At 49.6% G+C, this 14067-nt stretch overlaps 1 protein-coding gene across 1 annotated transcript; it reads left to right on the forward strand.

Moving 5' to 3' along the window:
- Positions 1-506: 506 nt before the first annotated feature.
- TMEM116 (transmembrane protein 116) lies at positions 507-13827 on the forward strand. The gene is made up of 11 exons (XM_052796000.1): positions 507-877; positions 1211-1257; positions 1395-1458; positions 5301-5432; positions 9429-9533; positions 11078-11127; positions 11557-11640; positions 11722-11860; positions 12338-12482; positions 12597-12670; positions 13216-13827. The coding sequence occupies exons 1-11, from the start codon at positions 830-832 to the stop codon at positions 13414-13416; spliced, it is 1089 nt and encodes a 362-aa protein (XP_052651960.1). The 5' UTR covers positions 507-829; the 3' UTR covers positions 13417-13827.
- The last annotated feature ends 240 nt before the right edge of the window (positions 13828-14067 follow it).

Raw genomic sequence — 14067 nt, forward strand, 5'->3', positions numbered from 1 at the left:
ACTGCCACTGATTTCTGTGGCCAGAGGGGAAGGCAAAGGCTGATCAGCCGGACGACACCACCCACCTAGAAGCGAAAGGAATGTCCCGGAGATGAGGGGTTTACACGAAGCGGTGGGAGGGAGGGTGTCCTTCAGGCCCGCCGCCCTCTCTCCCTTGGGAGGGGAGGAGGAAGGACCCCAAGCAGGGCGGGCTTCGGCGGGGGGCAATCTTGACGAAGCCTGTGTGAAGACGCTTCCCGCTTGGCTCCTGAGGAGGGAGCCGCTGCCTCCCTCCAGCCCAGGGAGCCTCCGGGGCGCTGAAGACCAGGCGCCCTTCGCGACAAAGCGACGGCGACCGCCACCTTCCCACGCGCCCCCTCAGAGGCGCCGCCACCCCGCGCGCTCCTTAAAGCAGCTTCCCGCCCCCGGCCGCTCATGACGTCTCCAAGAGGCGGTGCCATGGAGGAGAGAGGGGGAGTCCCGTGCCAACTTACTGTGCGGGGGAAGCTAAACAGGGTCGCTTCGGGTCGGCTCCTGGAGGAGTGACCGGAGATGCGGCGGCCCGGGGTTCACCGCTGAGCTCTCCCGCCAGGGCTGGGTCGGGTGGGGATGCACGGCGGCGGAGGCGCGGGTCGCCGGCTCCCGGGACGCTAGCCCCGCTGTTCCCCCGGGGCTCCGGCCCCTCCTCAGCTCCTCTCTACCACTGAGCGCTCCCCGCAGCCGGCCCCGACAGCGGGGGCCGGGCCCGGGGCGCGGGGCGGACCGGGCGCGGAGTGGCCCCGGGGCGGAGCGCGGGCGGTGCCCACGGCCCCGGGAGCGGTGCGGCGGTCGGCGACGGCGGCGGGTACCCATGGCCCTCCCGGCTGAGGCGGCCCGGTTGGACGGGGGCTGGCAGGAGGTGAGCGAGCCCCGCCGGTACCGGGTCCCCCGGGGGAAGCCGCTGTCCCCATTCCGGGACCCTGCCCGTCCCCACCGTGCGCGCCCCTTCTCCCCCGTCCCCTCCTCCGCCTGCCCCGGCCGGCCCTTCCCCGGCCCCGCGTCCCTCTCTGTGCTCTGCCCGCTTCTCGCCGGGGCCGGCGGGCCGGGACCTGCCCCCGGCCCGAGCCCCCCCCCCCCCCGACCCCCCACCCCGGCCCCGGTCGGCGGTTCCCCGGTGCGTGGCTGCCCGCAGAGCGGTTGGCGTGTCTGTGGGGCCGTGTCGTGCTGAGCCGGGACCCGTCCTTCTCCCCAGGTCTACTCGGCTCTCCAGTGGATCCAGTTCACCATGGCCATGCTCAGGTACAATGCACTGTGAAACCCGCGTTCCCGGGATGGAGTTCCTATTGCAACGACACTTTTCTCCGGAAAAAAAGAGAAATCACTTATCCCAGCGAGGCAGACGCGCTCCTGTTCCAACCTGTGCTTTGTTTTCTCAGTGTTATAGGTTCCAGCTCAATTATTGCCTACGCCATCTTTCAAAATGCAGTACGGTCCCCCGAGGTAAGGTCTGAGCCTCCTTTTCTCTCCCTAAGTCGAGGTGTCGGTACCTTGCAGATGGGTCATGTGTGTAGCAAAGACCCACCTGGGTCAGGTACTCTGCTAGGAGCAACTGCAGATCTCAGGCTTATGTAGTTAAACCTTGTTTAACAGCTGGGAGGCAAGGGACTTGCCAAGAATTTGGCCCTTCATCTGATAGGAGTTGAAGGAATTAACCTTGAACTGTACCCACGCAGAGAGAAGCAGGTTCTTTAGCCCCGCTACTTTCTGCTGCTCCGGGAAAGTCCTCCGGTCATTCCTGGGAACAGGGATTTTTTAGTGTGTCCTCCTCTGTGGGGCAAAATGCCTGGAAGGCTGAGGAGCTGTGTACAAAGCTGCTGAAGTGCAAATTGGCAATGCCCCTGCAGGAAATGTATTTACAGGTGTCAGTCTTTGGGCATCCCTGAGTATTTTTTCCAGGCAGGTGAGCTATTAAAATTAATACAACTTGACAGTCCTGCAAAGTTCAGACAAAAAGAGGCCAGGCTGAAAAGCAGTTTGTTGTGCTGGACTCCACAGCGGGGAAGATTCACCCTGGCCACACACAGGAGCCACAAACATTTTTAATGCTGAAGCAGTGGGACTCGGGTGCAAACATCCCTTGGGGTGGGACTGTCTGCACATGCACTGCAGATCTGACATGAATGCAGTGCCTGGCATGTCCCGAGTGCATCACACGTGCAGGTCGTGTGTGCAGGGAACTGCGTGTGTCTGGGATATATCGGACATGCTGAGCAGGTGGCTGGCACGTGCGCGTTAACCTCAGACCTCCATCCCAAGCCTGTCAGGCTTTTGCTGTCCACACGCAGTCCATCTGTCTGTCCAGGATTTACCAGAGGCAGTGCACAGAGCTGATCTGTGTGAAGCTGGCGTTCATTGTCCAGGATTTGCAGACGTCTGGCAGCCCAGTCTGTGGACCACGCAGATAATAGGTTACTGCTAAGCTCAGTAGGACAGTAGAGCTGGCAGCTATGTTGTAACAAAGCTGTATTTGTACTTCCCTCATCTTCAATGTTCTTTGTACATCATGGGTTTGATCTGCAGCCCAGAGAACAGGACTTCCAGGGAATGCAGCGAGTTATCCCCAGAGAAGGCAGGCATGCAGTCAAGCTAACAACTGACACATCGTTGGATGAAGCAGGGTGGGGAGGAGAACGTGAGTCCAGGTCTGCAGGGCAAATCTGCACCTCTTAAAACATGCAGGGTAGTCTAGCTCCCAGGCAGCCAGCCTCCTGGAAACACTCTGCCCAGCACATTGAGAATGAGCTGCAGAGATCTCCATGCATTCCCAGGGAGGAATGAAGGCTGGGACTTCACCTTAGTGCTGGGATGGAAAACCTGCCTGAGCTTGTGCTGCACAAGGTGCATATCAAAGGCTCCCTCTCCCACATCCCCTGCACCTGGAGAGCTCCAGATGTGGTTCTCTCCTGGGGTCCTCCACTCTGGTATGGTACGGAGCTGGGTTTGGCAGTTGTCCCAGTGTGACTCAGCAGCCTCGGCCCCTTTGCTTCCATGGCTAGAAGCCTGCATTACTCAGGAGCCCTTGTGCTATTAGTCATATGATGTGACAGTGGCTTGGGAGCTGCACTCTAGCTGCTTGTGAGCCACACATGGCTCCAGGTCACAGATGAACCCTTCCTGCTCGAGGGAGTCCAGATGTTTCTTCTCAGATTATTTCTGCAGATCCGGATAGGAGGGACAGATACCAGCTGGAATGACTTGTCTGCATGAGGTTTCCAGGCTCTTGTTCTGCCAGGGGAGATCTGTTGCTGGTGTTTCAAAAGTGGCAAAATCTTCAGTAACTTCCCCATTGCCTTGTCCCCATGTTTCTGGTCTTATGTGAAAATTTGTAAACAAAGGGGCTGGAAGAGATCCATATCAAAGCTTGCCACAAACAGCTTATTCCTTGAGTCATGAGGCTCCAGAGTAAAATGTTTAAAAATAAACAGCTCTGGAGGCTGGGAGGAGAACAATGTTATAAACACTTCCCCTCCTGCCCCCACCCTAGGAAATCAAATATTGCACTCTTGAAGCTTGTTTTCTGTCTCTACGGGGTCAATAAAACTCTTCAGCCTGAGCTAAAGCATTCAGAAGAGATGATGGCAAGCAACAAACAAAGAATTTCCTCTGTCATGTCAACAGGTTCTGTGCAGGCAGATGTCCCTGGGCAATGGCCAGACAGAGCTAAATCAACATGTATGCTCCAGCCTGGCAGCTCATCTGAATCATTACGTCTTTACATTCCCTTCCTCTATTTTATAAATACCATTTGTTTTTTTTCTTTTCCCTTTCGCAAGGAAGAACCATGCTGCCTTTCACTTACCAATATGTCACCTACTTCTTTGTTTAGGTCTGTGCCAAAATAGCTCCTCAACCAAACAGTGGTGCCTCGCTCCAAGGACACTTCTTGTTAGAGAAAGGGGTCACCTGTTCGATTGTAGAAGTTGCTTCTTTGGTTATTCTAGAGCTGCTTGGTTTTAACCCACCGTGCTCACAAACTGGATGGTGTCCCCAGCCTGTCATGCATATGACTGCCTGCTGGGGCTTCAGTTCTGCACCAGCAAGGAAAAGCCTGGTTAAAAAAGACATTTGTAAACACGACGACGTACAAACTAGCTCCAGATATTTAGTTAGCAACAGCAGTTTGATTTACCAGGTTGTTGGGTTGGATGGTACAAATACGGAACTGGAAAGACAAGAATGTTTGAGGAGACAAATCCTGCAGAAGGCAGAGGACCTGCCATGCTGCTGCATGGCAGTGTGGTGATCAGGAAGATGCCAGGCAGATCTCCCTCAAACTATGCCATAAGGACAGATCTGGTTTGATCAGATCTACCTTACCACTTATCAATCTTACTAAGCTCTTACTTGTTGCTCGCGGAAACAAGACGAGTATAACACAATGCAATGGGTGGCAAACATTTACTTAAAGGACAACATTGAGGCAAATCTCACCAAAAGCTCAGTTCCATGAAAAAAATCTTAAAATCAAGGTCTCATGAAATGTTTCCATGCTGTGTTTAGCATTATAATTTCCTGTAGGGAAAGAAAAAAAAAGTCATCATTTTCTCTCCAGGATGTTGAAAATTAGGTACCAAAGACTGCAATTAAGAATCTAGATAATTAGGCTGCTTTTCCAGAGTGTCTGCTCTCCCACTAACAACAAAAATGTTGGCCAGAATTTTGCACAAATGCTTTCCTACAGTGTTTACAGTCCTTTTGGCCGGTACATGCAAACTGGAAATGGGCTGGAAACTGCCATTAGAGGAGACGCGACTCTGTTCCAGCAAGATGCAGTGTGCAGCAGAGAGACTAGCGGCTCTCATAGTGAAAATTAATCTGGCGTGTAAAATAGATTCAGACTTAGTCACCAAGTGAAATGACATGAAACACGTAGGAAAAATGTCTGTTTCAAGTTGTTTCAGACCTGAAGAAGGGTTTGTGTTTACTAAAGGTTTGATTTCTCTTTCAGTTGATTTAATAAATAACATCCCTTCTCCCTGCCAACCTGTCCCATTCTGCAAAATTGTCATGTTCTGGACCTTTGAGATATTTTCTGTAAGAGTTGATGCTGCTCTTGGATCCTGGGGCATTGCTAGTGGCAGAAAGGGTGATTAGAGTGGGGTATCTGCATTGAAACAGCTCCTGAGAGCAAGAATCAGCATGGGTTTTGTGTGCAAGGAGAGCTGCCCTACCAGAAGAGCTGGGGGACAAAAGCATATTTAGATGACATGCTAAAACTGCTGCTGTAGGTGGTCATGGGAGTGTTGTGACCAACACCTGCTGACCAACTTCACTTTTCCCAGGTTCGTCCACTTTTCTACCTGAGCCTCTCTGACCTATTTCTGGGCATGTGCTGGCTTGCTGGGGCGCTTCTCTATAGCACACCAACCTCCAAGCAGGATCTCATCTGCTATAACCTGCAAGCGACAGGACAAGTGAGTAGCCTTGATCTCACCATTCATGCTGTTACTGTGCTCCCTTTGCCGTGATTAGCCTCGCTGGTGATCAGAGCACGATCGTGGGGGACTGCTTCTAGACAGGCTTTGGCAGAGACTCCCCATGTGGACTTGACTTACCTTTTCTCGGTATGTGTAAAACAGAGATAATGATGCTCGGTTTTAGGTGCATCTGGTTTGTGAGAGGCAATGAGGAAGGCAAAGAGAGCATGGGATTTTGTGGTTGCCGCGTTTGGGTTGCTTGTGTAAAGTGAGTAGATGGGTCTTAATCTATTTCCTGTTGGACCCGTGCCAACAATGATCTCTGTGCCTCTCACACGGCAGCTTTTCTATTCCTCTTCATGCTTCCTCCGTCCTGGGCAGGAACAGACATATTCTGCGATTCGCTTGAGCGCAGACTTACAACATTACTCATATAAACAGCCCTGCTCTTGCTGACCTGGCCCTATCCTCTCTCAAGCAATCCCAAGGATGCTCAGGAGCTGCTCTGTCAGCGCAAGCTCAGTCCCATGCCCCAGCGATTTGGCTGCTTTCCAGCTGATTTTGTGTGCTGGAGACTAATTGGAGTGGAGTGAGTGAAATACCATTTTCCTGACAGTTTGCTTTTGTCTCACCAAGTTCCCATTTCAGCATTAGGCTTTGCAAATCACTGCTCTCAAAAAACTCTGCAGGATACAGCGAAGTTTGGGCCAGAGCAGTGGTTCACAAGTGGTGATCTCTGGGCTTAAATTTCCTTTTAAAGGACCCACAAAAACATGGCTGGGAAGAGCAAGTGGCTGTCAGGAGCCTTGATGTGCATTGTGTGGGCTCCAGCAGCTCCCTGGGAGTGTGGTGGTACCCACAGATGGGAACTGAAACGTCCTCGCTGAGCAGCAGCATCTGAAGCTGGAAAAACTCTCTATGTACTGTGGAGAGGGCAGGGAAGCAGCTGCCTGTGTGGTATGCAAGTGTTCATGCTGTTGTGCATCTGGGGATGGGTGCCTGCATCCCAGGGTTGTTTCAACAGCTGTTTTTGTGGGTAAAACCGTAATACTCATGATGGTGAGAGCAGCTGTTCCACTCCTGTCTTATCTCTGGTTTCTCTAGCTCCCCTGTGCCACTGTGGAAACACCACAGTATGTTCACATCAAGAGAGGAAAGAGTGGGGTGTGGGTAACTTGGCCACTTGGGAATGATGCAGAACAATATCAAAGGTGTTTTTCAGATGATGGTACAGGGGAAAATGAGAAGAGCTTGGGAGAGGCTTTTCAGAGCCAGAAGGTGGAAGGAGCATGTGGGGCTGAGGGTGTTTCTGAGCTTTTCCCTTGCAGCTTTGCCTGGGGGACAACTCTTAATGCTGGTGTGATCTTTTTATGGCCTGGAGAAGAGAGGTTGCACTGCTAGAGAAGTAGGTTGGATATAGACAATGCACCATCATTTCTCAGCAGAGACACTGAGACCATGCTATGCTCCCCTCCATTTCTGGCTCTTCTCTGCCCTCGCTTTTCCAGCCTGTGGCCATGCTTCTTAGGGACACCAGCAAGGGATGGGGGCAAGGTGGGAGCTTTACTTTCACACTAGGAAAGGCAACGTGGGTAGGCAGAGCTGGCCTTGGGTGAGTCCTTGCAGGACTTGCCTTTGCCTCAGCCTCACGGCAGACAGTCAGGGTGCTGTGGTGGGGTGTGCAGGGTACCTGCCACATCCTGACCGCAGCCATAGGGTCACCGGGCTTCTCTCCTGCATGCCACCAGCAGACCACCACCAGCAGGAGGACTACCAGGGTGGCAGAGCCGGCTTGCGTCTGGCAAGAGCTGTCGCTGCTGTTTGCTCTGGAAGAAATTAAAACAAATGGAGCACTTGCCATAGCAACCATGCCCGCATGGTGCATGTGACACAGTGCAGTACACCTCCTTACTAAACACCCCAGCAATGCCCTTCCGTGGTGAGAACACCTTGTGCGTAAGTAGGAGCCAGTAACAGGTTTAACTAGCAGCTTCTGCGGAGCATAAGTGATCTGTAACCAAATGAAATGAGTAAATGTCTCCTGGCCCCATTCTGCTCGTGCTGAGCGGAGAAGTCTCGCCAAGTGTTGCATTCCTGGGTGTCTCATAAATGCACGTGGCTTCTTTGCACGGAAACACCTAAATGTAAAATGCACTGAACAACAAGGGTGAGGACGGGCTCAGGACTGCTCAGCAGTGGTGTTTGCACATGGCAGCCCTTGGAGAGACTCACACCACAGTCCATGTGATGTGGTTGTCTCAAGGGATTGCCTTAGGAGCAAGACAGTACTCTGCCTTATTCAGCCTGTTTACCATCACTTTTATCACCAAGGGCTGACATTGCAGTGGATGGAACTCTTCTAACATCCATACTATGTCGTAAAGGAGGAGAGTGCTTTGTTTCTTGGACTTTCCCTGTTTCAGCCCCAGACTTTTGGTTGATGTTAAATGTAAATACTGCTCCCTTCAGCTGTTCCTTGACTTTGTTCTTTCCTCCTCCCTGCCTTGCCTTTGCGTTACAATAATAAAGTCCAGAATAGAGATTGTGGTTATAATTGCACAATTCTCCCACATTCTTCCAGTTCAGTTCCAGTGGCCTAATAATGTCCTGGCAGGCTCCGCTCACGCTGGTGAGCACAATGGGGAGCCACAGAAGTGTTATAATGAGGGACTCTCATGTCTCCCAGCCCCTGCTTTATCTCCTCATGGCGAGTGCTGCAGGGCTGTCCACAGCCACAAAGCTGGGGATCAAGAGAGCAGAATTCCCTTTGCTTTCTGCTAGCAACTTCACAAGTGGCTTTTGGTTCCCTCTTCCAAAAAAGAAGGCAGTGCTGACATTTTGTGAGCCTTTCTAAGGCATTTTGAAGTGCAAGAGAACGATCTTTGTGGACTGTTTTGATGACCTTCCCTGGAAGTAATTGAAGAAGGGCAACAAACGCTCATTAAACCTTGTCTAATGAGCTGGAAAGTCACCGTAATGTTCCTGCTGCAATGTAGCAGCCCCTTGGACTCAGGCTCTTCAGAATCAGCCAAGAGCATTTGCAACCTCAGTGAAGGAGGCCAAGTTTATTTAGTGACTACTTTCCTGGACTTAGGTGATACCAGGGTGGCAAACCTGTGCTCCTTGCCTCTTTGGCAAAGGATAGCAAATCCACAGAAAAAATCACTTGTCCAGCCCTTCCTCTTTGCCACTGAAGCATGTGTTTCCTGTAGCAAACCCAGCACACGCATATATATAGTATGATTAAGCAGCACTGTTTATACTTGACTGCCTTGGAGCAACCATGGATTCAGAAAGAAATGCAAGAAAGATTTTATTTTTTTTACAGGAGATGGTAGATATTTGGTCTCACCTCAAGCTGGAATCAAGGGCTGGGAAATTCCATGGGAAACGGTGTTCTTTATCTTTTCTTTCCTCTTTTTTTCCGTGGAGATAAAAGGGCTCTTGGGATATTAACTCAGGCTTAGTGCAGATATTCTCTGCCCTCACTTTCCTCTTTAAATATACTATTGTTTTCTGTTTCCGTGAATTCACTGTGTATTGAGCTCATTATGTGAGAAGCAAATCTAAAAGTCCCACATCTGTGTTGTTTCCTAATGGATGTAGCAGCATAGAGAGGGTCCAAGTGCCTTTGAATCCTTTGTTGCCAGGATTTGGGCCAAAAAAATGAGCTAAGTCACAAAGATTTGTATTTTTAAAACAGCCCTGCTGTCATTAGTTCTCCTGCCCCCTTTTTGAGGCCAAAGCAAAGCTGTCTTTGTGTAGTCTAAGGTGGGAACCCCTCCTCTACCTGGCTCTTCCCAGCTGGCGTCCCACTGCAACCTGGTAGACGTGAGCACAGGGGCTGTGCAGGGACCTTCACCTTCGGCAGTCCACTATGCTGTTTAGCATCCTGCCTCTGGCCCATGGGCTTTGGGTTCATCGGCAATGAACTAAAAGTGCTACAGGAACTATTATTATAGGACTGAAATACTGTCTGTTTGTATTTCTCAGATATTCTACGTGGCCTCTTTTCTATACACTGTCAACTATACCTGGCATCTGTACGTGGACCTAAAGATGAAATACAATCAGAACCTTCTCAGGATGTCCCCCCAGGTGAGTAGGACTGACGTGCAACAACTGTTGGGTACCAAGGTCTAACTGTGGGCTTGTGGTGGGGTTTAGGAGGTGCATACATTAGAGTATATCTCACCACAAGGACTTTGAAGGCCCTTCTGCCCCACGGCTGCATGAATTGATGCACCTTGCCCACTGAGGTCAGCAGAGTTACTGCTGGGTCTGCTGTAGCATCTCAGTGGAAGATTGGGCTTGCAAGACTAAAGCAGACAAAGGCCAATGGCAGTATACGTCTCAGAGCAGAGAAAGCTCAGGACTGGGTATTGGTGAAGTTCTTCCGCAGTTAGAAGAACAGTGGTTTGCATCAGCTGAGTAACTGGTTTGCTGCTGTCACTGCCTTCTGCCAGTGCACAGCAGCGGGGACAGGAAAGCAGGGGGTGCCTGGACAGCCTGGAACTGAGAACTGACAATTTCTGTCCTTCCCAGGTGTCATACAGCGTTGGAGAGCATCAGTAAGTATTGTAAGAATTTGAGATAGGAGGTGTGACGGAAGTGAGCTAGTGATAAAAGGAGCAGTTGTCTGTGAACAGTGGCCAGTCCTCACTTCATCATTGCTGGCCTTTACAAAAGCCCTTTGGGGAACCGGTATAATTGCTGGGAACCAAGGAACAAGGACATAGTACTCAGAAAAATACTCTCTGCCTTGCAGGCTAAACAAACACTTCACATACCACATGACCAAAATCTGTCCTTGAAGTTGTTTCATTCCTCACACCTGGCTAAACAGTGAGGCACTGCTGTCGCTGTAACCGGTGTGTTGCTCCTGATGCACTGCTGCAAGACGACAGATTCCTTATGCAGCTCTTCCCATTGAACCCATCAGCCCCATTTCCTTACATAGTCTTTTTCTTCCCCAGACATTTGCTGGGCACAGCAAACTTTGTATCCCATATATTTCATGTGTTGGTTTGGGAGCAGCAGGCTGGGCAGATCAGTCTATATTTCAATTGCTCTTGTCCATAGGGTTTGGATCCGCTTGTAGGACTGGTTTCCTTCTTGCTGGACCCCCATTCAAAACATAGCACCTACTGTAAGTTCCCCACCACTACAGCTCTGCCCACGCTGTATTGTCATAGCTGTTGTGTGGATGCCAGCTGCCAAAGTACATTTCTTAGTGAGCAGATACCAAGACACTCCAAATTGCCTGCATTTCTTCACCAGGACATAAAGCCTCTGAGGAACAGTGCCAGGTTAAGTGAATAATCAGTACAAAAAATGAGTAATTTACACCAGAGAGCTCTTCAAGTGTCTGCTCTTGTCCAGTTCCAAGTTCCCTTCTCAAATGCTCTAGTCTTGAAGGGGAACAAGGCAGTAAGCATCAGTTTTTTCTGTTGCAAATCAGCACGGGCTGAACTTGGCGGTGTTGATTCAGTGCAAAGTGGAAACAAACATTTGTGCTTAGTCTGGGGATTAATCAGCATTCGAAGAACCCTCAGCTGCTGAAGTGCTCCCTGGGAGCTGGTTCCTGTGAATCAGTGGCTGTACGGAAACGATCATTTAATTAGGCTCTTTGGACTTTGCAGGTTTTAGATTATGTGAGTTGCATTGGCCGAATAACAACGATCTCATCTAGGTAAGATTTAATTCTCTCTGGAATAATGGTGTGGTTTTCGTAAACTGTAGTGTGCTGATCTCTGCTTCCTACCTACCTTGAAGCAAGTTTTACTAAAACCTGTAAAGCTTATTGGTAACAGCAGAGTGACCTAACAAACTCAGAGTAAGAGGTTTTGGATGTAAGGGCCTTTCTCCAACCAAGTTAGTTATAACTATATTAACTATATGTAGTTTTTCAGAAAGTGCTCCGTTTACCTATGTATTGCCAGCATGAATGAAAGTGCGGAAGTTAGTAAAGCTGATAAAATACTCTTCCAGAGCAGTGTCAATAAAAACAATTTTTAAGTCCTCTATAGTGACAGGAGAAAAACCAAGCAGTGTTTGGTTGGGGATGGGAGCAGTGCAGTGCTATAACTAGTAACTGTGCCGTTGTCCTTTCTTCTCTTAGCCTGATCCCTTTCCTTCTCATGGTGCCTGTGTTTTGCCTGGGCAACAGCAGTAATTGCTACCAGAACTTCAGCCAGAAGCATGGGTAAGCTTCACGCATCTTCTGAGAAACCCCACTGCTTATGAGTCACAGCAGGAGCTCAGGCTCTTCCCTTTCTCCCCACAGATGTCTCTTGATGCACACAGAAATAGCCATGCCCACCAACGAGCCACAAACCCCGAGTGGCTCCGTTTGCCGTGCAATGCATTTCTATGGCATTGGGGTCTTCCTTGTTTCCTTTCTGATCAGCTTCATAGCCATTCTGGTAAGAAACGTAGTCCTTGCACACAGATGATCAGTGTGAGAAGATTTTCGCCTTTTCATCTTTACATCTTTGCTTGGATGGTACCAGAGGCCAGGCAACCTCAGGGGAAGAACTGTGTGGTGCTGCTTCCCTTTTGGAAGGGGCGGTAGGGGAGAGAAAATATCATTGTGCCAGCATATAAATCCGTCTGGGGTCCTGTGTTCTGTCAACCCATCCCAAAAAGGATTTAGTAGCTAGAGAAGGCTCAGAGCGTGGCAGCAGAGATCACCTACAGCATGCATCAACAAAAGCCCAAATCAATTCAGAGTCTTCAGTTCAGAAAAGGTCACGTACAAAGCAACTGCTCTCCCCCGAGGAGCACACTGTTGCTTGGAAAGGTTTGATAAATTGAAACGGGATACTCTGTCCTAGATGAACAAGCCAGATCAGAGCATGTGCACAAAGTACAAACAATGACGTATGCCTGTTCTTTTTTAGGTTATACTCAGTCAAGCCCGAGGTTTGTACAAAAGGTTTGTAAACTCCACAGGATTCCTGGGGGATCAGCAGTGGGCCATGATTAAGATGGTAGAACAACGAGTGGTTTTTTACCCCATCGCATTCTTCTGCTGCTGGGCCCCAGGTTAGCAGAGAGCTGAGTTACTCTCACAATATTTCCCTAGGACATAGCGCCTGGCAATGAAACTCAGAAGAGCTGGGGTTGAAGCAATACCCTCTTGTCCATCCCTTTTCACAGCTGTCCTCCTTGGAATACTGAAGCTGACTGTTTCAACAAACAGCAAAATCTACATGGCTCTTTTAATTCTACAGGTAAATGTCTTCCTCTGCAACCTCCTATGTTTTGCCTTCTCTGCTTGAACAGGCCTATTAGTGTTTGCCTGCTTCTAGTCTTTGCTGGAAAAAGTATGCTTCTAGCCACAAAGATCACTGCTGTATGAGCCTAAGTCTGATTTATGCCTTTGGTCGGCAAAGATCTTTGCTAGTTGTTTTCTGTTTTTCACAGGCTTGAAAAGGTCTCAGTAACCAAAATCACAGCATCATGGAAACTGTAGAAAATAGGACTAGAAAGGATCCCCAGAAATTAGTTAGTTTTTTTTCCTTTCTATGAAAGTCTCCAAATGCAATTCCTCCACAACACTTGTCCAGCTCGTTTCTGTGCCCGAGGCAGCATTTACCAAAGGTTATTAAAGTAACCACAAGATTCCTATATCACATGGGGATGCAGATAGATAAAATCATGCTGGAAGTGGGAGGCTTGGCATAACGTGCCAGCTTTGACAGCCTGGTAGGGAGCTGCAGAGTGCTGTGCAATGCTGGCTGACGAGAGCCCTGATCTCCCCTGTGGTCTCTCCCAGGCTCTGACAGCAGCTTCCCAGGGGTTTCTGAACTGCATCGTGTACGGCTGGACACAGCACGTCTTCCTCTCCCTCAAGCGCAACGCCTGCCGGGACGTTGACACTCAGACTCCTCTCTTGCGCTCCCAGAAGAAGTTCTATGACAGCACGCTCCCCACCAGCACACCAGACGCAGAGGGGTCCACGTCCACCCTGCTCTGATGAATCCCTGCATCAAAGGAGAACAGGCAGTGTCCTAACAAGGACTCGTCGTGTTTTAGCAATGTCAGCCAGACCTGGTATCAGGCTGTCTGCTGCGAACTGTCTTGCCAGCAGCAAAGTTAGCTGTAGTGCTGGAGGAGCCTGAGCAGATCTGTCGGAGACAGACACTTCAGTGAAGATAGTTATTTATTTTACAGGTTTGTATGGACTATAAAGGGATTCTTTAAACATGGTAAATTTTTAGTACAGACTTTCTTCTTATGGAAATATCTCTAGAAATGCAGCAAGTGGTATATAACAGCTCAGAGGTCTGGTACAGCTCCTTTGAGGGTAGGTGGTCAAAGGATGTTTTACTTCTCTAAGTATTTGCCATTACAAATTAACAGTAAAGCAAAGGTGAATATTTTTCAATCTCTGACTTTTAATTCACTGTAAAAATAAGAACATGTATCATACTAATAGCCAACTGCAAGGAATGAAAAATTGCAAAGTAGCATAAAAAAATCAGCACTCACTTCCGTGCCTCGACCTTTTGCACATTTCGCTTCTGTTCTTCATGCCAACTCCTGCTCAGCTACAATACTCAGAAAAATAAGCTTCTTCAACCTGGTGGAGCACCTCTCATGAACCAGGTGAGCAGGGCTTCGCATG

Source organism: Harpia harpyja, chromosome 9 (assembly GCF_026419915.1).
Source record: "Harpia harpyja isolate bHarHar1 chromosome 9, bHarHar1 primary haplotype, whole genome shotgun sequence".
NCBI classification, from domain to species: domain Eukaryota; kingdom Metazoa; phylum Chordata; class Aves; order Accipitriformes; family Accipitridae; genus Harpia; species Harpia harpyja.

Excerpts from the sequence above, each read along its gene's own strand:
- TMEM116 (XM_052796000.1), top strand. The coding sequence starts at position 830 with ATGGCCCTCCCGGCTGAGGCGGCCCGGTTGGACGGGGGCTGGCAGGAG. Across the intron at positions 878-1,210 it reads TGGACGGGGGCTGGCAGGAG|GTCTACTCGGCTCTCCAGTG; the intron begins GTGAGCGAGCCC and ends CCTTCTCCCCAG. Across the intron at positions 1,459-5,300 it reads ATGCAGTACGGTCCCCCGAG|GTTCGTCCACTTTTCTACCT; the intron begins GTAAGGTCTGAG and ends CACTTTTCCCAG.